The following is a 25,692-nucleotide window of genomic DNA, read 5'->3' as shown; positions in this document are numbered from 1 at the left end:
GTATTGCAGGGATGCTTGAGATACAGTCAAATCAGCTCGGCAAGCGTGTCATTTTGGGTCAAGAAACGACGTCCTCGAACGGCTAATGCCCCAAATCGTCCCGGGCCTGTACCACTCGAGATCTCCCTGCCTTTGTCCCTTTGCTTCTCCAATGCCGAGCTTACATCCAAAACTCCCCCTCTCTCCCGGAGTTCTTCGTCAAGAACGCCCAAGAGGGCCGGACCAGGCAGTGTATGAGAGGCGGCTCGCACAAGATCCGATTTCACCGCCAAGCCCTCTCTACGCCGTACAGCCTGAACACCCCGTGTTTCTATTCAGCCGAGCTAGGGCTTGGTAAGATAGGGGAGACTATACTTGGAATTGGACAGCCGCTGTCACTTCAAGGGGGTAAGAGGGAAGACGTTTTCGTTTAAAGCCTGAGGCGACATTGAGACGGGTTATAGAGAAGAAATATAAAGAGGAATGGAGGGAGTGAAAACTGGGGCGAATGGTCGGTCGCTTACTTGGATCGGTACACTGTTGGATTGACACATATCGAGAAAACTATCCTATCATTGATAATTAAAAAACCAAGATGGAGGGAGATGTCTCTGACTTAAAGGGAGATACAGCAATCTAGTGGTTGCTTTTCAGTCAGATGTACAGTCTCACCAATCTTACAAAAACTTACAGATAACGTATTGTGCCACCATTGTTTGTTTGTATTGTTCTCTGTTTAAAAAGCAATCATGATGGTTTTCATCATACCCTAAGTATGGGATCATGTGTGCCATGTTCCCTGTTTGTAACAGTAACCCACTCGCTAATTCTCGTTTTACTCAAGAAAAAGGTCAATATTGATGTCGTGTTCCCTTTTGGGAAAACAAAATTGCAAATTCAAATTCTCATTTTACCAAAATGGGACCATACTTTTGTGTAAATACCCTATTTGTAACTCACTGATTCTAGTTTTACCGAAAGGAGCCATACTAGTTTTCAAACCATAAGTGGGGATTGTTCTGGCTCAAATAAAACAACCATTGCAATGTTGATATGCTTAGTGTTTCGGCAAAAGCGATATATACCGTTTTGTTTGTTTGCTTTTGTTTTTCGTCAAGAATGAAAAGTTTAATTTTAAAGGGAATTGAACCTGTGTGAATTGTAGTGGCCGAGTTTGTTATTAAAATGTTGGTTAGGACCCAACAGCCTGGTGCTTTCATTCGTACCACTAATTTGTACTTTGTGGTCAGGTCACCATACTCGTTGTGGCACAATGTCACATCCTGCCGTTGTATACAATCGCTGTCTTCCCTTCAGTGAAGCCAGGCGTCTTCGGCTACGGCTACAGCTATGGCTATGGCTAAGGCTATGCCTCTTCTCATCAGTGTTTCTACCGGTACTAACAAAGCCATCCTATTACTTAAATAAAATATTGTTTGGATCTGGGGAGCCTAAATTTTGTCAACAGGCCGCCATGTTGGCTTAGTACCCTGTAGCCTACACTGAAAGGGGGGGTGATAAATATAAACGCACGCGTCCACCTTATTCAAAAACAGTATCGGCTTTGATACACGAAGTTTTTCCCATACAAGAAGGTTCCTGTGACTATGCAATCATTATTTTAATCAAACAGTTAAATTAAGGATTATTTAAACGCTGCTTTATTTACAAAAGGGGATAAGACCCGATGTTGAAACATCCACACGGAAAGCAATCTACAGGCAGTTTGGTTGGAGTCTGTATATAAAGTATAGTGTCCAGTGGACCATAAAGTAACTCTTGAAACCTATTTTAACTTTTTGCAACTGTTCAAGCCCTCAGTGTACCCCAAACTGGACCCAGCTCGCCGAGCGATTGGACATTCTGTCCACGCTATTCCATACCACCTTATGACGCATTTTCTCTCCAGTTCAAGTGTTGTAACATCGACTAATGAGTCATAAAATACCCGTAGATCTTACTCCGTTTCCGTCCCCGTAACGCCCACCATGCTGGGTCCAACCCTCCTCTGGTACCGTCCATCTGCCGCCTTGATAACAGGGTGAGTCTGGGAGTGCAGCCCGGCAAAACCAACACCGTAACTGTCTTTGAATGAGTTTCTAATCGTCACTTAATATCACTTTGCCCTGTCGGCATCCTCCATTGGCCATCTTTATCACTTGGATGAACTAAGGGATTGACGGCGAAACACACAAGACGTTTCTGAAGTTTGTAGTAACACTAGATCCGTCTACATTGGCAGTACCACCTGTCGTGCCTATCTTAATGGGAATTACTGTACTACTCAATTATCCCCCATAAACCAATGACCTTATAAATACAGCTTTGATATTGATACTTGGTTTTAACCTCCTCGGCATTGTTCATTGATCCAGCACATTTCCTTCTCATGATGTCGTACATACGGAATATTGCTAATTCCATGTGCTTTGAACATACGGTGGACAGAAGGTGGTGTTGTAGTTTTCCCTTGTGCCCAAAAGCGGTTGTTGTACCATAGAGCGATGGTTGTACTGTGTATGGTGAGCCGGGTATGTACGAGCTATCCGGTTCAGATCAACAGCCAGAGTCAGCACAAACAACAGCCACAATGGAGATATAGGCAGTCATCTTGTTTTATATGCAACTCCACGTTACCAGAGAGAGGCTGTGTGGGATTGTCTGGTCACGTGTTGCTGATATCGTTTGAGCATTTGGGTATCAAACAAAGATAAACCTCATGCACTTGTCGAATGTACCACATTATACTTAGGAATTTAAACTTTTTGACTGATCATTCTAAACCGCAGTAACTTTGGCTTTGTCAATAAATTGAAAACTTGCACTTTGTGCACTGAGCTTCAATCAGGCGGATGGAGCTGAAGACGAACCCGTGGTTTCGAAAGAACTATAGAGTACTGAATATCCACTCCCAGTTATCATCTACAGCAAGTTCCTGATGACAACTAAATCATACTGATCGAAACGTCGAGTAAACCACGGAATCCACTCAGCCAACATGAAAGCTATAAAACATGTTTAATAGTCAATGAGGATAAACTAAAATGAAAGGGTGCTTTTGTATTAAAGGCATGGACTATTGGTAATTACTCAAAATAATTGTTAGCATAAAACTTACTTGGTAACAAGCAATGGAGAGCTGTTGATATAGTTATAAAACATTGTTAACAACGGGTCCCTCTGTAGTAACGTAGTTTTCGAGAAAGAAGTAATTTTCCACTAAAATATTTGAATTTGATTTTGCGCCCTCAGAATTAGATTTTGAGGTCCCGAAATCAAGCATCTGAAAGCACACAACTTCGTTTGACAAGGGTGGTAGTTTCTTCCATTATTATCTCGCAACTTCGACGACCATTGAGTTCAAATTTTCACAGGTTTGTTATTTGGTGCATATGTTGAGATACACCAAGTGTGAAGACTGGTCTTTGACAATTACCAATAGTGTCCAGTGTCTTTAACTCCACACTTTCTTTTAGTGTGCGGCACTGATGGTAATTAACCTTTTAACTGGTATTCACTCCATATAGATACGGTTTTGGCAAACCGACGCTGGCTTCCACAACGCCTTCTTCCAGCGAATTGGGGTAAGAAATTGCATCGAAATCTTTGTTTGCAAGAGATGGTAAATGAACAAATATTGATGAAACGAAAAAGAATTGGCTGATGCAATTATTGATCAGCAACGCTCTGCTAAGGTCGGCATTTGATACCAAAATACCCGTAGGCCCACTGTATTTGAGCAGTTTCTTGCTTACTGTTACTGTTTCTTGCTTACTGTTACTGTTTCTTGCTTACTGTTACTGTTTCTTGCTTACTGTTACTGTTTCTTGCTTACTGTTACTGTTTCTTGCTTACTGTTACTGTTTCTTGCTTACTGTTACTGTTTCTTGCTTACTGTTACTGTTTCTTGCTTACTGTTGCTTAGCAGATGATACTGGAAACAGTATTTAAAATTTCTGAATCTGAATTATCTTGTCGGCAAAGCATCACAACATTTTAATAATAATAATAATAATAAGACTTGTAATGCGCACATATCCACCCTGCTGGGTGTTCAAGGCGCAGTAAAACCAAAAACAAAACAAAAACAAAACACAACACAAAGAAAAACAGACACAACAAAATTAGTCATTGAAAACCTGTGACATAAGATAAGTTTTGAGAAGAGACTTGAATTTTGCAGTACAAAGACAAGATCGAAGATTAAGTGGTAGAGAGAAGACAATGAAGACATTCCAGTTTTAGGATATAAGAAAAACCCATATTATAGGGAAAACCCACACAGTCAGGTAGGGGCTAAAGAAAACCCCAATCCACATACAAAGTTCTTGTCCGGGTATCGAACCTGAGGTCCACAGAGGTGAAAGGCAGTGACAAAAACCACTGAGACAACCTGGCCGTTGGCTGCTTTAGCTCTAATTAGGCCCACGGTGGAATTCATTGTCGTGTGGAAATAATAATGATAAACTTACTACAAAAAGCTGAAAATGGCTACTAGAAATTTGATCAAGACATGTAGAGGAGCTGGAGTCAACATTACACAAGGCTTTCCTCCAACTCATTTATAACATTAGACTCCTATGTATATAACTACAAGCGTCTACTATGTCAATCCCTAGCCAGTCAATCGATCCAACACAGATTATCTGCCGAGTATTGTTAGTCGGCAGTTTTCATATTTAGCAACTTAATGTATCGCTCCAGCAACAACAAACAGAAATCATAATCTCTTTATTGTTCTCCAAACCGACCCCCTGCTTGAAAAATCAAATCAAAAAGAAACTCTAGAGTAATCGGTGTACTCCAACTGAAAGGGAAAATCTTTGGAGTGAACTTTTCGGCTTTACGCCTTAGCCAGTGGCTGTGTGTTCTTCATGGGTTATTTGTACAGGCTTTTGTTGGGACTTTCTCTTTCTGTAATTTTTCACTGCTGTATTGTTCGGCTGAAGAGCTGATGTTTGCTGAGCATGTTTTGGTGAAAGGATTAAATTTGTAAGGCTTCTATAATATCTACCATCGTGCCGGGGGTGAGGGGAGTAGGGATGGGGTGGGAGTGAGCAGAGGGTTGGAACTGAGGTTGAAGACAATGTGTGACGAAGAATTTGAATTGAAAGAATAAATGGCGGTTAAACATGACAGTGTTTTAGCATTGTTTTAATCAATTATCTTATACGCTATAGTTATTTTACAAGAGCATTACATCCACAGGCTTGTGAAAATGTTTAAGAAGATCTGTGTTGGTGATTTTATAGAGATTTTCATATCTGATTAGGTCGAAGATTCAACGTTTTGAAAAATAAACGATGTTTGAAGTTGGTCATGATGGTTTGAATGATAGGAAGTAACTAAACTATTGCGGGTTACAATCACAAATCTGTTTAAAGACACTGGACACTAATGGTCAAAGACTAGTCTTCACAGTTGGTATATCTCAACATGTGCATCATAAACAAACCTGTGAAAATGTGAGCTCAATCGGTCGTCGAAGTTGCGAGATATGAATGAAAGAAAAAACACTCTTGTCACATGTAGTTGTGTGCTTTTCAGATGCTTGATTTTCTAGACCTCAAATTCTAAAGTTGAGGTCTCAAAATTAAATACGTGCAAAATTACTTTAAAACTCGAAAACTACATTACTTTAGAGGGAGCCGTTTCTCACAATGTTTTATACTATCAACCTCTCCCCATTACTCGTTACCAGGACAGGTTTTATGCTAATAAATATTTTGAGTAATTACCAATGGTGTCCACTGCTTTTAAGGAGGAATGTTGACTCTGAAAATAAACCGTGTGGTCTTGACGCTCTGAAAGGATACTTTTCTCATCTTGTACGTAATGTTGGACTACAACATGTAAACATCTCTTTTGGAAAGAGTCTTGGCTCTGAGAGGAACTGTTGTGGTATCGACGTTTCAACCATTATACTCATTCATCTTAAGCAGAATGCTGGACTTTAACAATCCTCCATAAATCTCTGTGTTGTCTCTGAGTGTTGGCTCCGCTGAGAAGAGCAATTTGTGGTTTCGACGTTTCAAAACTATCAAAGATATGTATGTTTTTAACAACAAATTTATTTATTTGTTGTTTGTTTTTTCTCTCTAAAGTGGAAAGGTAAATGTTTTTGTGTATTTTTTGTTAAAAAAGGAATACTTTTTTAAATCTGTAAATAAAGAACAGTTAGTGTATAAAACTTCAGCAACCAGGTCAAACTAAAAACATCAAAACCACAATGGCCCAAGTGTTTACCATGAAGGGGGGAACAACCATGCCTCAAACATACCGGAACCCTGACACAGTTTCCAGCTTCTAGGCTTGTTCATCTACCGTGGCCAACCCCCTAAATGCTCCCGGTCAATCGCGTTCCTACGCGGCCCAACCAGCACCCGTTGTCCACGGTCACAGGTGCACGGTCGCCCCGGAAACTCAGGTATGTCTCTTCTGTCACCGGTTGGGTTTGCGAGTAGCAGGTGGGTCTGATTTCCCACAAACATAAAAAAAGGTAGGAAGGGATTTAAATCGCATAGCAACGGAGTAGCGGATTTTGACTCCAGGTCTTTAATGGATTTTTATATTCTTAGATGACTGAGTGATTTATGGTGAAGTTGACAGGTCAACTTGTTTGATTGACGTGGCATTGGACAACAAAGGAAAGTGTCAACAAAATGCCCAGTGCATCAATTTTAAATTTAGTCACGAGTGGAAACAAAGAGTAACTTTTGTCAGGGATTATTATGTGCAATTGGGCTTATTTTAATTGCAGCCAGCAATAGAATTAACAAACGGCGATAAGTGGTATCATCAGATGCTTATTTTTCTTGGCATGACTTAACAGTTTTTCAGACGGCCTATTTCTATGGGCTACTGGTATACACTTGACAATCAGTCGGCTTTCACATTAAATTTGTTATTTACAAATCCTGCATTTTGTCATTAAGACTACATAGCATTGTATGTCTGTTTTGCGTTTTTCCTCTTTGCGATGTTCGTTCGTGTCTTCCGTATTTTACTTTGTCAACCAACGTTGAGTCCTCAGAACCTTTACCAAATGAATTTCTTACGATGGATAAATCAGTAGTTGTAACTCAATGGCTCGGGAATCGTGGAACAACATCTTCGCTAGACTGGGCCCCTGTCTTTATCCGCAAGGATTCACGAGCCTCGAAGAATGACGTCAGACGTTCAGGCTACATCTTCGAGTGATTCAAGTTGATTATCTTCACAATGACAATGAGGGCGCACTGTTAGTTAAATAGACCTTATCGCAAATACCAATGCGCAAGCGCAGACTGTTGAATGAGGTGCATTGTGGGATATGTATGGATCAAATTTGGATACCAGCTAGACCACAATGCACCTAATTCCAAGCTTTACGCGCGCGCCCCGGTATTTGCGAAAAGGTCTATGGAATACCAAATACCAATAGACCTTTTCGCAAATACTGGGGCGCGCGCGTAAAGCTTGAAATTGATGCATTGTGGTCTAGCTGGTATCCAAATTTGATCCATATCTATCCCACAATGCACCTCATTCAACAGTCTGCGCTTGCGCATTGGTATTTGCGATAAGGTCTATGACCTTTGGTTCATTTATTTTCAAGCGAGGGCGCTACTTAAGTGTACCCGAATGTACCGAACATCCAAACTCCTGTTGTATATTTTGTAGGCCCTGAAAATATGTTTTATTAGACAGATTTGAGAGCCCCCAGAAAGTGTTTCAGTGGGAAAATGTTGCCCAATTGTGACCTGGGAGATGTTGACTTCCAGCTTGAGGTATTTTGGATGACATAGGCCCTAATGGAAAATTAGACCTTTGAAGTGGTGTTTTTACTTGGAAGGAGAATAACTAGACGGGCCCAGAGACTCCCCATATAAAATTTAGCAAAGAATAAAAGTTCAAGAGTCAATCAATAAGTTTCCCCTTCAAGTTAAAAGCTGTGAGACTTTAAAGTATTTTTTGTGTATTTTTGAATATTTAAGATTTTGCACTGTGTGCTATGGGAGATTATTTGGTGGGTTGCACCCTGTAAATCTGCACATGCCACTGTGGCATGAGATTCTGTCCCCCGGATATTCGGTCCTCACAAAAAAAAAATGGCAAACTGATGGCGCCCTCTTTTGAATCCTCCTCCTAGCCTACAGCCCACGTTAATTTCCCATTGGGGGACCACTTTTTATCTCCGGCGGACAGAATTCCCTGGGACACCACACTTCGCCTAATGATTTTTATTCTGTGAGGTAATAATAGTTAAAGACACTTGACACTATCGGTAACTATTGGAAGACTAGCCTTCACAGTTGGTGTATCTCAACATATGCATAAAATAACAAACTTGTGAAAATGTGAGCTCAATTGGTCGTAGAAGTTGCGAGATAATAATGAAAGAAAAAACACCCTTGTCACACAAAGTTGTGTGCGTTTAGATGGTTGATTTCGAACCTCAAATTCTAAATCTGAGGTCTCAAAATCAAATTCTTTGAAAATTACTTCTTTCTCGAAAACTATGTCACTTCAGAGGGAGCCGTTTCTCACAATGTTTTATACCATCAACCTCTCCCCATTACTCGTTACCAAGTAAGGTTTTATGCTAATATTTATTTTGAGTAATTACCAATAATGTCCACTGCCTTTAATGGCAGAATGAAAGAGAAAATATATGGGGGATTGTTGCTTTGATAACTACGGAATGGAATTTGGCACATCAGAGTCAAAGCGTGCTTTGAGAAAGATATCTGACCATTGCGGCCACTGCAGTTGTCCTTTGAAAGAGGGAATTTTTCACAATTTTCAAAATGGCTGCCCTTGTTTTCCCCATCCAAATAAGGGTCTTTCTCGCATCTAAAACTGACATTTCTTCTTCACTATTCACAGGTATATCTTTATGCTTAAAACGGGTCACAGCGCTGGGCACTTTTCCGGGTCCATGGTTCCATTTCCAGATATTATACTATGGCCCGTTGGTTTTAGGAATTTTGTAATTGAATCAAATAATTGAGATCTACAGTCACTAATATTGCCTCCGATTATATCACTGGCGTGTTATTCAAATATAACTTGTTTATTACTTAAATAATTACATCAATATTTGACCATACACCGAATAAGTCTGTGACTATATTTGTTATAAAACAATTATTGTTACCATTTATTTTGTGTAAATAACTTTGGCTATTTTGTTTACAATATGACATTATAAGTTATAACTTTGATTCGTCATAATTATATTATTGACGACTATTCCATTTGCATTTCTGCATTTACAAAACCTATTTAAAAATTCTAAGATAATATAGTAATTATGTTTACTGTCTATTATTGCACGAGATAGGCCGCAGTACAATCTTACGTTGTGTATTGGAAAACTTATAATTATTTTGTTTCCACCTTGGGGCTGACGTTCGCACATAATCTGCTTAGCTCACACTTTATTATGGCAGCACCAATTAGTTTTTGTTTTATATAGCTAGGACTTACTTTTGGACGTACATGCTGCAAGGCTTGAAGATACAACATACCAACGTCCGAGCAGCATTTATAAAAGAAGTCATCTTATTGGGCGAGTCGAGATAGTCCTTACTGGGCATCTCAGAAGAATCAAAGAACCTTGGGCCGATTTCACAAAGAGCTAGTTTTATCTTAACTGCAACCCAATCGTAGTTGCTAAGCAAAGTGTGTCACAATACAAATCACTATGGTAATAAGTGATTTTGTCTTGCGATGAGGTTTTAGTTTTATAGTGAAATACACCCAAGGCGTATAACACCAAACCCACAACAACTGCAATGGTTAAGGTAGTGGTCCTCTTTGTGTAAGGTCGCACGTCTATTGTTCGCCTATGAACCAATATACTTTTATTAAACTTGTTATTACAATTTTTATTTTATTTTATGTACAACTACTCAGCCTCAATTCAAATCTATTACCACTAAAATAATGCAAACATGAGAATGTGTAAGTATTATTAATTAGTAACTTGTGCACATGACGTAACTTGAGCAGCCCTCACCCTTGTTTTTCATTGGCCAATCCTGTGGGCAGCGCATAAAAAAATGCAGAAATGATTTTGCGCCTGTGGCCCATTCCCTTAACATGTGAGAATGCCATGGAAGTTGCCCATATTCGTTTCCATTTTTTTTTCAGAATAATTATGGTTTACATCCAAGATGGCGCCTGTACGACATCAGGCTAAGATCTTTACAACTTCCAACTTATTGTCTTTTTTCGATCATGTTTCCTTGAAACTGTTACAATTTACCGATACATTTTTATAAAGTCGACAAGCATATCTGGCAAGGGGTAATTGCTAAGTTCCCGTATTCTACACAACCGCTGTGTACCAAGCACTTGATGAATGGTAAGACGGCATAGATGCATTAGTCGAACACCTCTACCCGAACCTAACAGAACAATCAAACAAAGAAATATGTTGTAAATGTTTTTGATGAAGACCATCAGAAGACCATATAAATTGATCGAAACGTAGAAGCAAACCAACGGTTCTTGCAAAACTTCAAGTAATCTATATGCAAAACGTTTTGGTGATTGAAATTATGACACCCTCTGCAGACTTCACAAAATAATTGTTCTTTTAAAAAATGTTTCCAATATCGATTTTTTGTTTGAGGTTATTGGTTATAAACACAAAGCCAGGTCCGCCAGGCTGGTAAATGTACGGGGGGGTGGGGGGGTCGGAGTAAAGAATTATACGCACCGACTGTGCGGGATAGCGCCCTCTACCGGGAACGATTACTCACGTACTATGATAACTGGCGATCCATTCTGCAGCGTCCTCATTACCATTGGCTATTGCCACATCGTGGGGAGTAAGTCCAGCGCTATTCCGTTCCCGGAGGGTGCAACCGTTCGACAACAATTCTAAAATCTGTAGGAAAGATCAGCACACCAAAGTTAATGATCGGCACTGATGGGCCTAGCCATCCCTGTAATCAGTGTTGATTGGTGTGGTCAATACAGGCAATCAGACAAACATGGCTAAAATTAAAGCGTTTATATCGCAACGTCATAGCATGAGTTTTTGTCAACCGAAGTTGGAAAACCATGGAAAGCCATACATGCAAAACAAACCAGATAGCCACAATTTGCAACAATGCCACACCATCGTTTGAACAAAGTTGAATTTTTGGGAAACAAAGCAACCGATCATGGGATGTACTTGTTTGCAAATATGTTGAATTAGGACACAACAACGATTATATATTTTGCTAGCAATCGAATGTCCATGCAAACCAGCGCAGTTTGTTTAACAACAATGGAAAAGTCGAGGGTTAGTGTTTACTTACCCTAAGAGGTCGTCCCTCCCCAGCGGCAAGATGAGCCGGTGTGTTACCCCTGGCACTGTCCCTCAGCCTGGGGTCTGCCCCGTACTTTAGTAACAACTCAACGGTGTCCGGATGCCCATGTTCGGCAGCGTCGTGCAGTGGCGTGCGACCCACGTCTGGGTCTGGCTCGTTGGGATTCGCACCCAACCCCAGTAGAAATTCAGCCACTTCCGGTCGGGTCATCGTCATGACCTGGTCAAATAAACGAGAATGGTTGGTGTTTTCTGCGTTTAACAAAATAAATACAGAGAGACAGACATATTCTTCTTCCATGTGCTGAGGATTTGAAGCTCTAAAGGCTATCACCCAGCTACTGAGGGTCAGTTATAACTGGAGTTGGTACATTCTCAGTAAAATTCAAACTCCAGCTAAAAACCCACAAAACATGTCGAGGAAATAGCATTTGAATACCTCAAAAGTAGATTGCTTATTTTAATTGCCGCAATCTAAACAGACACGTATAAATAAAATCCATGACAAAAATATAAATCGATTTCTTGTTTTAAAACCGAATTGTGATGTTCCTTGGTTTAGATGTCTTACTTGTACAACACCCAATGAACTATGTACACGTTTGCCTGAGGGTGCGATTGTATAAAAAATATATGATTTTTGCTCAAAATATTTTCAAACTCCAAACTCCTACCTGGATCGCATTTCTTCCATATCTATTCCGGCCGTTGATGTTGACATCTTGATGATCACTCAGTTCCTGCAGTCGCTGCAGATTCCCGTTAGCAGCGGCTTTGGTGAAGTCATTTTGCACGTCTGTACCTAGGTGTTGGTTATTGTTGTTGTTGGCCATGATGACTGATACATCTTTAGTAATAGAGGAAACAAAACATACATCGGTGTTTAATACAGACTTAGCATTCAGAAGTTGAAAGTGGGTTCCCTGTAAACGACGGAAGAGTGTGTCCTGTGCCTTTTCCTGTCAAAAAAAACATTGCACATCCAAAAACACATGCGTTTTTGAGTACAGAGAGCTACATTATTAATTATCATGACAAACTGTCTGATATTAATGAAAAATTCACGTACAACACACTTTTCCATCACAATGTATTTCAAACAAGGGATTGGCATAATTGTATCGTGTAGCTCAACTAAATTAGTTTAGGTATTGTTTTCAAGCTGTTATTTGCAATAGCCTACTTTTACCATAAACGAACTTAAATTCGATATGCATAATCATTTCCGATGAATGTTCTTACAATAGTCTCCTATAATTTGCAACATGGAAGCGTACAAAATTAGACCCAACAGATCAAAGCTACAACGCCAGTATAAACTATTAGTTCAGATAGTAAAATAAACCTCCTCCAGACTTGTTGCAAGAAGCTCGTCTCAACGAGAAAGCTTGGTGTTTCTCCCGCCAACCTGACGAACCGTTGACTTTTAAATAATAGTTGACTGCTTCAACCCGTCAGTGTTTTTAATAGAAAACTACATCATCTTGATAATCGGTAGACTTGATTTCAAGACTGAAGTCGCGGTTATTCCTCTGCATCAGACGCAAAACGCCCCCACTGATTAGCCATCACGCGACCAGGCAATAATGTATTGGCTATCGTGTAGACTAAAAGGCACGATCGCAGACTTGGAACCAAGTCTAGATTTATCGGTGGTTTGACGCTTCGCTGAGTTTAGTTTTTATAGATCAAAGAATTTAGAACCATTAAACGTGCGTTGGTGTGTTGTGATTCACAGTGCATTCACACAATGTTACCTCCACGTGTAGAAACAAGGGGGCGATTAGGAAGAAACTATAAATAAAATGTAAATTTGTGGGTGTGTAAACCTCTTTTGTGGGAGTGTGGGTATTTGCAGTCGAAAATCCCTCAAGTTTTCACTCAAGAAGATTGGTAAACAAATTAACAATTGGAGGCCTTTAGATGTTAAAGACACTGGACACTATTGATCATTTTCAAGACCCGTTTTCTCAGTTGGTGTATCTCAACATGTGCATAAAATAACAAACCTGTGAAAATTTGAGCTCAATTGGTCGTAGAAGTTGCGAGATAATGAAAGAAAAAACACCATTGTCACACGACGTTGTTTACTTTCAGATGCTTTATTTCTAGACCTCATAATCAAATTCTGAAGTCTCGAAAACTACTTCTTTCTCGAAAACTATGTCACTTCAGAGGGAGCCGTTTCACACAAAATTTAAACTATCAACCGCCCCCTCCCCATTATACTCGCTACCAAGTAAGATTTTATGCTAATGATTATTTTTAGTAACTACCAATAGTGTCCACTGCCTTTAAACGAATTCATGATTCTTCAATTTCCATTTTGTAAATTAATACGTGTGTAATCGGGAGGTAAAGTGTATTGGCTTTACATTAATAGTCCAATTAGTTAGACTTGCTTTAGGGCCAGATAGCCGATTGTCAAATTCTTAAAAACGAATCAATATTATCAATAAATTCATTGAAGGTGTGCAAAACAGTGGTAAGTTTGAACATAATTATAACTGTTCGCAGATTTACTATAGTTTTACCTAGAAACAAATTAATGGTCATGGTGGATGACTTTCGTGTTTATTTTTTGTTCTCTATTGTTTGTCCCAAATGGCTTATCTTGTACAAGGTCTAGGCCTATACACAAATAAAACAGAAGTATTGTAAAACAACCTCTCCCCTATCAACCTCTCCCCATTACTCGGTACCAAGTAAAGATTTTATGCTAATGATTATTTTGAGTAATGACCATTAGTGTCCACTGCCTTTAAAAGAAACAACCACGACAAAACAGCCTAAAGTCCAGTCTACCTTCAAGTAAAAATTTTGCGTAGGCAAAGTTTGGTAGAAAGGTAGCCTTCATGGACCAACATACCAAGTTTAAGGCGCTGTGGTAAATAAACGCTTGTCCACAATGTTCATTGTGTGTTAAGCAGAGAAATAAAACTGTTTACAACGGATGCACGAAAAGTTGTTTCCTTGTGAAACACACCCCCCCCCCCCTCTCAGTTACCAGGGGTCGACTACGAAAGTGATGACATAGTTAAATACAGTATGACGTCATTGATTGGTGCAGTCAATGTAAACAATATTGAATGGGAACTTACCGCTATCTGCCAATAACAAATCCAGGGTCAATGGACTCTTGTCATCAGCTGTTACATGTTTACCCTGCCATTTGTGATGACACTCAAACACCGAAAATGTCAAACTTAAAGATACTCTTGCCATGTTCCCAGAATTTAGTTTGCTTAAACAACTTTCAACTTGTGATCAAACGCTATACCGAGTCTGACAATAAAATGACACACCGCTCTCCACCGTTACTATAGACTGCTGACCCAAAATGCTGAGATTTTAACCTTCCAAAGGACCTTATATTACTCTTATTGGGAATTTTTCTTGTAGCAACATGTTTTTAACGAGGCATGTGTGGGCATGTTTGGCATCAGTATATCCACCAGTAACCGTGTGAGTGGGCGGTTTGATGGCCCTTTAATCTACACTAGATACGCTAGATAGTTAGCGAGCTTGAATGGGTTGACCTTCATGAATATTCACGAATTCATCATTATTCGTGGTGAAACCTTGGAGAGCAGTCCTCGATAATGATGAGGCGCAGAGCAGGGACGTAGTTTGTAGTGGCCAGAGATTGCAGACCCGTTTTATTTTGATATCGTGTAGTCCTACTATACTTTAAAAAAAGTAAATTGATCAAAGAAACTTAAAGACAGTGTACACTATTGGTAATTTGTCAAAGACCAATCTTCTCTCTTGCTGTATCTCATCATATGCATATAACAAACCTGTGAAAATTTGAGCTCGATCGGTCGTCGGAGTTGCAAGATAACTGTGAAAGAAAAAAACACCCTTGTCACATGAAGTTGTGTGCGTTTAGATGGTTGATTTCGAGACCTCAAGTTCTAAACTTGAGGTCTCGAAATTAAATTCGTGGAAAATATTACTCCTTTCTCCAAAACTAGGTCACTTCAGAGGGAGCTGTTTCTCATAATGTTTTATATCATCAACCTCTCCCCATTACTCGTTACAAAGTAAGGTTTTATGCCAATAATTATTTTGAGTTATTACCAATAGTGTCCACTGCCTTTAAAATATAACACTAAATTATTGTTAGTGATTAAAATGAACTTAGAAAACCGTCATCATTTGATTGGCGTTTCTTGTCTGCTTTGTTGTTTTAGTTTTAAACTTGTGTTTGTGTAATAGGTGCCATTATAGTACTTCCACTGACTTTGTCTTTGTTTTTGTTTTTATTTACTTATAAGTACTATTTATTTTATTTTATTGAGCGGTTGCCTCGTTCTACATGGACGGTAGAGTGGGTGACTCAAGCAACTCCTACTGTTAGTGTCAACATGTGGGCCGGACGAACCTTTCTTCGTTGTTGGCTTTGCACAGTGTTGCATACTCATCAAATCGTCAACCAATTTAATGTGAACAATTTAATAACTTCTTTGCTTTCGGCCACGTTTTAACTTGTGTTGTACCATAAAAATGATCCACTGTTGACATTAACTCGGGTCACAACATTCAATAAACATAGTGAAAATATTTTTTAAATATGAGTGTTTTTTATTATTGTGTGTTTTCATAGCCTCTCTTTGTTTGGACAGTGAATATGACTCTTTGTTTTTAGTCTATATTTTTGTAATTACGGTTAGACAATAATGTGAATATAATCAGGGGGGTTTTAGGTGTTAGAGGAAACTCCGGCTGGTAACCCAATTCACATGCAAAGTCCTGGATTCGAACTGGGTGCAATTTTGTTCTGCTCTACGAAACTGCCAGTATCGTAGTGCTTTTTAACTGTGAACTTTGTTTTGTTTCTAAATCGAGTAAAAAAGAGGATCCTTTGAACGTCAGGAAAATTTGTAAAGAGTTCGAACACTAGCAGTTCTAATGTGCAGGGTGGAAATGTGGTATAAGACGAATAATTCACTGAGCCAACATAACTGCGCTTATTGTCCTTCTGATTCTAGGTAGTCGGGTATTCTCCTTAGTGTGTCAAATTTTACCAGCAACTTTACCTTAAATTATCACTGCGGACGGTATTGGACTTCAGGAAACAATAATTATTACTTTGTAAAAAATACACCTGTATCACCACCTGAGTAGTTTTGTACAGTGTAATCAAATTAGATGCGACTGTAATCACCAAATTACCATAATACAACGTCATTACACCTACTTACCGAGTCTTTCTTGTTTAACCAGATATTTGCGCGGGAAAATTCCTTGGCGTTCCCGCGCTCACGGAGAAAAGCACTCAGAAGAAGACTTCTATTTTGTAAGTTTGTTTGCTTCTAACTGTCAATTATCCGACCGGGTTACAACAATTAGTTTGTTTGTGTTGGTTGGTCCAAATTTCTGTGTTGAGGGAATGCACCGTGATTTCATGAACAAGTTGAGACATGATAAGCCCCCGTTTATTTTTAGTTCAAAAACATGTTGAAATTAACTTTACGCATGAGTGAAGTAGTGCGTAACTTACCTTTCTCTTGTTTCATATAGTAATAATAGTGGCCAATTTCTTTGCCTTTAGCGGATAAAGTAGGCTTTTTCAACGCATAAATTAATCTTCAATAATTTCGGTTGTAAAAGTCAATAGTAGCAGGACAATGACAATGTGTAACTATGGTATTTATTTGACAACAAACACGAAGTTCCCCCAAGACTGGCCCAGACTTGTTGTGTCATTATTTTTTTCGTAACAAAAGAACTTCGTCAACAATGTAAACATTATAGCGCCCTCTACAGTGTTTGCGAACTATGACGACTTGTTATGCGCATGCTTAAAAGTAGTGACGAAAGACCACAACAATGGCGGCCAACAGAGAAGAAATTCTTGCAGATTTTCAGGTAAAAGTCTGAGTGGTTATTCTGTATATCAGGGGAATATTTGATATTATCCTCATCATTTCATTAATGTGGGTCTAACTCTTCAATAACCAAGTCTTGTCTGGATTTCTGGTCTTTTTATTGTTGTAAAACAAGCCTTTTTATTTTGGCGTTGAGTCGTCGATGACACAGCTGATCTGCGCCCACAACACACACACAACGGAGAAATATTGATCATTAAAATTGTGCCTCACTTTTCTTCTCTGTTCTGCGCAATGATAAATGAGTCATGTAGATTTGGGCAGGGTTCTGTGCTCACAAGTGCTGTATCCAACCGATACTTTTTACTTGTAATGATCAAAAATCATAATTGTATTTATGATCAATGTGGCCTGGGACTAGTGGGCCCAGTGGGGAGAACAGGTGAAAAATAAGGGATGTGTGGTAAAGAGGTTTTCAACTAGGTTTAATTAATCCCAACGAGTCATGGTTCTTGATAATTTTACCGAGACGAAGTCGAGGTAAGTTATCAAGAACCAGGCCTCGGCCGGTTTGAACCACTTGTTGAAAACCGCTTCAACACACTTTGTGGGTCTTTTATTCCCATTCATAAATACCTTTTCGGTAAAAAAATATCAACACTTTGTATTTAGGTCAAAAAGGTAAAATAAATGCAAACATTATACGTGTTCAACACAACACCCCTCCAGCTATGAAATGGTAAGGCCCTCCGCCACCCTCGGGTTAACAACTCCTAATAAGGGAATGCTGTGCGCGTCAAGCATATCGCGTGATGTGGCACAACTGTCCTGGCCGTTGCTCTCAACCAATAGGAACAAAGAAACTGTCTTATAATCACAGGTGCAAGCTTGCATGTCACGCCCATGTTTCAACACTTTTTACTGGTCATAAACAAAGGTATATACACACCCACGTGACGTGCTCTCCACCAATAGGAATAGCGAAACTGTCTGGTATTTATGAATAATGTCTCATTGTCTGAATTAATTAAGTTAGTAATGGTTTATTCTTGTATTAGGCCCTATATTGTTATTGATAATTTTATGATGACATTAAAAATAAACTTACCAAATTTTGTAACAATGAAATTATCAAGCCTTATCTAGTAACTGTCCCTTGCATAGTCCCCTTGTAAAATTGTAAGCCCCCTTTTCTGTTCCACAGTGCCCTTCAGCAATTCAGCAAAATCAGCCAGGTCAATCCATTTTATCTGTCAGTCTTTTGAATTTCCTCCATGGTGTGACCATCCGTGGTGTAACAGAGGAAGGAAATAACACTCTGTGGTTTAACACTTACTGACTTAAGATGAATATCTTGCCAACACGCTGGACTCCCGTGGGTCAATAGAGGGAGTCTCTACACACTGGATGATACCCAGGAGTCTATATTCATGAATAATGTGGGAGGGGCTACCTGTGGTTATGACTTGGTTGTTTCAATTATAAACACATTTTCCTATGGAAAAACAAAATTGTAATTATTTGGGCTCTTGTGAGCTAATGTTTGGTGTACATTTTACCCCACTTCTATTCTGTCTATTTGTGGTTTTAATTTAATTTATTTATCAAAGAAAGATGGGGGTGGGGATACAAAACACAATGTCCACAGATTTACATTAACTTTACACAGTTTGAAGATAATGACAGTAGAAAGCTTCCCTTGAAATATTACTTATTTAGGTGCTGTAGTTTTTTAGAAATGAGTAAAACAATGTCACGAAAAATATTATCATAACTGGTTAATAGGTTTTTACATCTCACTGAGACAGAAATTATTTTGTGACTTGTTTTACTCATTTCGCAAAAACTATAGCACCTCAGTAAGTAATTTTGAAGGGAAGCTTCTACTATCATTATCTTCAAACCCTGCAAGTTTAATGTAAATCTGTGGACACTTTGAAAAATTACCAGAATCCTGCATAAAGTACTGCTTAGCAAATTTCTTTGCTAAGCAAGAAATGAGTGGGGTTTTGCTAAGGAAGATTATTTTGTGCTGAGCAAGTTTATGGAATTGTGCCCTGATGTCACGTCGTAAACTAATTACTTCTTGCTATCCACACAATGCAAAGCTTCAAATATCACCTTTTTAATCAGAAACAATGTATTACATGTAAATACTTGAAAAATGCGTGTTTTTTTTTTTTTTAATAGGCTCTTGACAAAAACAATAGAAACCCAAACATCACATTGTAGTGGCTGTCAGCAAAGCTTTCGGACATACTTCGGAAATAGTGCATGCCGCAAACTGCTGTAAAACTTTGTTTAATTATATGTACCTGCTTCACCCAACTTCATAAAGCCTGTAAGCACAAAAAAATGTGCTAAGCACAAACAAATCTTGCACAATAGAAATAGGTTACCAGCCAAAATACCATACAGTATCCACTCATATCTTGCTCAAGAAAGCAATTTGCTATTTCTACAGGTTTATAATATTGGGCCCTTGTACAAGTCTGGAATTACACTCAGGCCACCCAGGCCATGTCCTCTGTTGCCCCTGGTCTTGACCTTGGTGCCCCTGGTCTTGACCTTGGTGCCCCTGGTCTTGACCTTGGTGCCCCTGGTCTTGACCTTGGTGCCCCTGGTCTTGACCTTGGTGCCCCTGGTCTTGACCTTGGTGCCCCTGGTCTTGACCTTGGTGCCCCTTCAAAAGTTTCCCATTGACTTGAAGATTTTCCAACGGAAATACCCTTTACAAATTAAAAATGGCCTTGCCCTTTCAAAGATGAAATTCCAGGCCTGCTTGTATGATTGTGCCCCGTGTCGACACAAAGTCACCAATTCATTTCAGATGCCAAAGCATATAGAAATGTATGGACAAATTCTTGTAGGCGTTTACTTCTTATGGCAATGTAATTATCTCTTTAAATAATTCCTGTTGACCTTTTTATAGATTTAGGTCATAGCTCACTTCGCTGTTCTCCAACCCAGTCTAGACTTCCTGTCCCATTATTCCACTTAAAGGGGGACGGTTTTGATTTTTCTTTTTGGCTGTCACTGTTTCTTTATACGAAGTAGGGTATTTACATTGGGGTGCTGTGTTGCTTTTGTTGCGTTTTGTTTGGTTTGAGTATTGTCTGATGTTTTTAATTATTATTATATTTTTTTTTTGCAAATTTCACATTGATTTAATAATACATTTAAATGGTAAATATTTTTGTTCTAACTTCCAGCTTCACCAAAGTCACGCTTTTTTATTATTACTTGATTACTTATTATTTTTGTTATTATTGGTATTGTTATTATAATGTAATAAGTATTCTCATCATTGTTGTCTTCATCATGTCTGTCTTTGTTCTTACTGTCTGTCCGTTCGTTCTTGTCCCCGTTTATTGTCTGTCCCCAGGCATCCCTACATAAGCCTCGGCTTCCAGACGATTAGAGACAATGCCTCCATACTCTATTTATTTTTTTCTCACCCTCATTAAACAGCTTTGTTTATTGGTTATTCCTTTAAAAAACATTGTTTGTACTCTGTTTTCATGAAGTATGGAAATAAATATAATTTTGAATGAATACAGAATTCCATCAGGGAATTAAGAAAATGAAGAAGTTGGTACCGTAATTACTTGTAATGTTTGGGAGTTAAATGTCAGGGGTTATATGCAAGCCCAGACCTAGTCACAGTACACACCATGTACATGTAACCAGTGACAATTAAACAGCTACCTGAGCGGAAGGTTTTAAACGGAAATGGTATTTAGACTTGTTTATAATGCACTTGTTGACCATTTTAATGTAATTTTGATATGTTTACACTTCTGAGTTTTTCGTAATTATCGATTAAAAAATCAGGCCCCAACCTAAAGGTTTTGAAAAACTAAAAACACTTCTGCCGTTGAGAGCGCGCGCCAAAGGACAATGCCGCTGACGTCATTTGTGGGAGTTTGCTTTGTTATACCTCCACGCTGCAACAAAGCGGCTTTACAAATTGGAGCTCCCAACTATGACGTTTTAAGAGTGATTACGTAACGGGGCTTTTCGCAAATCTCTCAGAAAAGCACTGGATAAGGGTATTCAAAATGATTGTTTTTTTACACAATCAAAATCTATTTATAATCATATGACTCGATTTCCTTATTCATTGAAAACATTTTAAATGGAATTCAGCAAAGTTCACGACTTGACATTTTCGTTCAAGCAGGTCTTTAAGAACCATAAAGTGTAGAACATCTGTCATTCTACACTAACACAGCTCATTGCAAGAAAACATCAAATAATATTACAAATTTCATAGGAATGTCACCCTTCAATTTGTATCAACTTGTCATTTAAAGAAAGAATATCTTGCCTGGTTATTTTAAAGACAAAATGAGTCGTGGGTGTCATTCATGGAATGACTGTTTTCCATGCCTGCTGAGGTACCATACTTGGAAGCATTTTGTTTTCCTTCATGTACCTTCACAGAGGAAATAACTGACAAGTAACAAGTATCTTTCATACCATTTGAAAAATGACCAGAGTGCCCATTTGATGTTGCTAACGTGTAGCTTGGTTTAACTACTAATACTTGTGTAGCCGACTCGCACCTTTATGACAATATCAGTTTATTTTTGGTTTTTACCCTGAAACCAATGTGTGTTAGCACTGTGTACACAGTAATTTTCCAGTAATAAAAAACTACAGGCATAGTACTCAGGTGGGGTTTGAACCCACGACCCTTGCCATTCTAGAGCACATGTCTTGAACCAACTAGACCACCGATATTGCCTGAAAGCTAGAGGCAGTTCCGATCCTATATTTTAGCATAGGGGATAAAAATAAAAATCATTTTTGGTTTTGGGGTAAAAAAAAACAAAATAATATCCATTACCACCAACGCAAATTAAACATCCATGAAATATATACATGTACGCGCAACCATGATGTACGCAAGCATTACACATCAAATAAAGAGAAGTAGATTTAAACCTCCCTAAAAGTTTCCACATCTACCGGTATTGAATAACGTTCTGGATGCAATTTTTGTTTATTTTGCTACAGGCGTGTACAGGAATTGAGAACTTTGAAGAATGTTTAGCCCATCTTGAACAGAACCAATGGGATTTACAGCGAGCTGTGGTGTCCGTTATGGGAGCCCAAGAACCAGAATCGGTACCGGACTCGATGCCAGAGGAACTACCACCAGCACCTACTGTCCAGGGGCTTATGTAAGGTTTTCAAGCATCTCCATTTCATTTTCAGACTATTACTATCACTAAGTCAATTTTATGGCCAACAGTGCTTACTGTACACTTGTGGACAAATAGTTTGTGGAATTCTGACAGCTGCAAATTCAAAAAAACATACTGCAAAGACCAGGGCTCAATTCTCACTTAGAGTTTTGAATCATCTTCTGATGCGTATTGACCTTAATTGCTGAGTGTGATGTCACATTACAAATCACTTTGAGGGTATAAACAACCCAAACTAAGATGAATTTTGTGCTTTTTAATAATGGATTCCAGTACAACCATTTCGCTAGTCTTGTAATAGATTTTAAAATGATCTGATTTCTTTATGGAAGGGTCTTTACATACTTCTTAAAAAGCAAAATTTCAATGATATCTCACCAAAGTGATCCATCCTCCCCCTTCTTGATTTACTTTTACTTGTTTTAATATCGATTTATAAACCACAAGGGAAACTGACTGAATAAATTTTAAATGATTCGGGGTAGACAAAAATAACAATTGACTAGAGCAGGATTTGAACCAACGACCTAGCTCCGGGTTGACACTAAATCTTGTACTTTTCTACTCACATTATTATTGCTGCAGGCCGAGCGTAGTTCAATTCAGTGGAGTAACACCCTGCACCTCAGTCCCTCGAGCCTTCGAACCTCACCGCTCACGGAGTCCTCCTCCACCAAGCAGAGTCCGTATGCTGGAGTTTAATATCGCCTACCAAGATACAAACACAGAACTAGTCGTGGAAGACTTCAGAACTGTCGGTGTGTAAAATTGTTTCCTTTGGTCTGGATGTTGACTCTTTGTTGTTTGTTTTGTGATAGTAGTCTTTCACAAGCTTACTTCCTGTTATGACACTTTTGACTTGTTTTGTAGGTTTGTTGGGGGGAAGGTAGTTTTAACTGGAGTAGTTTGTTTTCGTTTTGATTTCTTCATAAACTTTGTTTTGCCTGTGGACATACATCTGGCAATAAATTGAAAACAAGTTGAGAAAATACGAGCAGTTGTGTAACACAAAGTCCGGAGTGTCTGCTGTAAACAACAAGGTCACCACCTAACTAAATTAAATTCGTAGGATTTGAAACTTTGCATGGTGGAAATACGATATAGAAAGGTTTGCGGTAACACCATGTAATGACTATCTCTAATGAGATGGGGTGGTTCTGAAAAGAACCATTGGTTTCAACTCGACTTTTGTCAGTATGCTCTGATCGTCTTCTGGAGAAAGCTGGACTAAATTAAATTCAATGATGAGTTTTATTCTTTATTTATATCCTTGCTCATCCTTGATCGAGTACATTTTACAAGTTTTTCTTTTCAAGAAAAGTTTAAAAGTCAAATTTCTTGATTAGAATAAAGTGATTTTAAAAATGTCAAAAAAATAGTTAATGGCTTGAAGTTTGGACCCTTGCAGAGTCTTTCTCATTGGCCTTTTGTAGCCTTTGAGAAAGACCATAGAGACCTTCAGCCCTTTTACCCTCTTTTACTACCCCCTGTTTGACCATCTACATGTACCTCCATGGCTGGACAGGCCACAGTTGGTTCCCAATTTCTGTTCCAATGAGTTCTTGTCAACAAATCGTATAAAAGGATATATTATTTGTATCTGTTCTTTGCCCCCCCCCCCCCCCCATGGGTCTAGTTATACCATATTTGTGAAACCATATTTGTGAAACCATAATCCATCAAGGCAGATAGAGTTGTGCAAAGTGAAATGAGTCCCATTGTGGCTAACTCTACTACTGATTGTCTATGACTTGATAACAGGTACAGTAAAGGAGCTATTATCAGCCAGTTTGAATATCCCAGCAGAGAAGATGATGATTGGAGGATGGGGACATGCTAAACCGGCACCAAGCGATTCAGTAAGACAATGCTTCTATTATATAAACTCTTATTATGAGCCGTCTCCAATCAAGTCTTGACATTCATGGTGCTGTACAAAACTCTAAAAATATCACAGGTCTGTATGCTTCGTTTTTGAAAGGGCAAGCCGCACCATGGCATTTTCTCCTTGGTAAAGGGCACCTATGAGGAAACTGTAAATTTCTACTGGAGTATTTCAAGGGCACCAAGGCAAAGACCAGGGGGCATTCGCCTTTGTTGCCTCTGTGAAGTATCAAGCCTTAGAACATATCAATTGTAGAATAGATGTAGAACACAATTTCAATCCAACAGCTTTGTTCCATGTACTGCATCTCTTTGGAGCACTTTACCTGGTGCATGTTTCCCTCCATCCTACAATGTATAACAGGCCTAAAAATAACCCATGGCATGAAAACCAGGATAGGAGGATTGAGGACACATGAGCAAAATGCCTTGGGTAGATTTCACACAGAGTTAAGACTAGTCTTATCTCTCCTTGTCGCTTGTTCAATTTGTCATGGTTGTTCTCTGCATTTTGAACATTGTAAATGGTTGTTCTCTGCATTTTGAACATTGTAAATGGTTGTTCTCTGCATTTTGAACATTGTAAATGGTTGTTCTCTGCATTTTGAACATTGTAAATGGTTGTTCTCTGCATTTTGAACATTGTAATGTATACTTTTATGGATTACTTCATAGATTTCATCCTCTCTCTCTGTCATAATGTGTAATGTGGGGTTTTTTTTATAGTTTAATATTTTAATTGTACACTGTCATGCGCCTTTAACAGCTTTGTCTGGAACTGGCACATGTTAAACCAATTTTTATTTATTTATTTATTTTTATTGTTTAGTCATAGGACTAGTCCTAAGTTAAGACTATCTTTGTGAAATCCTACCCAGGTATTAGTTGACTTAAACATATTTTGAATTGAATTGTTGACTTAAGGTGTCAATATCAACCCTCCATTGAAACCAGAAATCTCGTTCTATGTTATTCAGGAAATCTTGTCCACATTGGAATTACCGCTCAAGAACGTATTGTATGTACTCACACCGGGTGTGCCAACAACCGGCACTGACCAGGCCAATGGGCAAGAGTAAGTTATTCAAAATACGTTATCTTAAACCTGTTATTGCTCAAGATTTCAAGTTTGACCATTTCAAGAGAAAATGTGGTTTGTGCCCATCGTAAATTGGACAAACAATTTATGATGGTAACAAACCACACTTTCTCGAAAGAGAACAAGAACTCTTGATGCAGTTTGTGAAAACATTTGGTGTCTTTATGTGGTTTAGTCATGGTTTCATTAGTATCAACAATATCCTCAGTATCCAAAATTATTCAAGAATTCAAAAAAAATTCCGCGGGTGAGCTCAGTAACATTTTTGAAACCCTAGTGATAAGTTGTTAAATTTGGGAGTACACCCCACAACCCATTACTTATTTATCCACAAGAAGATTTAAAGGGTTGGTTGGACAGACCTCTGTTTAAATT

General features: G+C 38.7%; 2 protein-coding genes across 5 annotated transcripts in view; one reads left to right on the top strand and one right to left on the bottom strand.

The window, feature by feature from the left end:
* Positions 1-8,984: 8,984 nt before the first annotated feature.
* LOC117297459 (cyclin-dependent kinase 4 inhibitor C-like) lies at positions 8,985-22,985 on the bottom strand. 4 transcript variants are annotated; one of them, XM_033780509.1, is made up of 5 exons: positions 22,904-22,985; positions 11,962-12,134; positions 11,277-11,507; positions 10,735-10,858; positions 8,985-10,373 (listed from the first exon to the last, which is right to left on the bottom strand). In XM_033780509.1, the coding sequence occupies exons 2-5, from the start codon at positions 12,118-12,120 to the stop codon at positions 10,228-10,230; spliced, it is 660 nt and encodes a 219-aa protein (XP_033636400.1). In that variant the 5' UTR covers positions 12,121-12,134; positions 22,904-22,985; the 3' UTR covers positions 8,985-10,227. The 4 variants fall into 4 exon arrangements, with proteins under 4 accessions (XP_033636400.1, XP_033636398.1, XP_033636396.1 ...); XM_033780507.1 differs by lacking the exon at positions 22,904-22,985 and adding an exon at positions 16,495-16,609; XM_033780505.1 differs by lacking the exon at positions 22,904-22,985 and adding an exon at positions 14,389-14,525.
* Positions 17,088-25,692, top strand: part of LOC117297458 (FAS-associated factor 1-like) — a 20,144-nt gene continuing 11,539 nt past the window's right edge. The window contains exons 1-5 of the mRNA XM_033780504.1: positions 17,088-17,161; positions 22,144-22,310; positions 22,920-23,092; positions 24,096-24,193; positions 25,196-25,293. Coding sequence (XP_033636395.1) covers positions 17,123-17,161; positions 22,144-22,310; positions 22,920-23,092; positions 24,096-24,193; positions 25,196-25,293 — 575 coding nt within the window. The 5' untranslated portion in view covers positions 17,088-17,122. The remainder of the gene's footprint in view (positions 17,162-22,143; positions 22,311-22,919; positions 23,093-24,095; positions 24,194-25,195; positions 25,294-25,692) is intronic.

Source organism: Asterias rubens, chromosome 12, assembly GCF_902459465.1.
Source record: "Asterias rubens chromosome 12, eAstRub1.3, whole genome shotgun sequence".
NCBI classification, from domain to species: domain Eukaryota; kingdom Metazoa; phylum Echinodermata; class Asteroidea; order Forcipulatida; family Asteriidae; genus Asterias; species Asterias rubens.
This window is presented reverse-complemented; position numbering and strand designations above follow the sequence as displayed.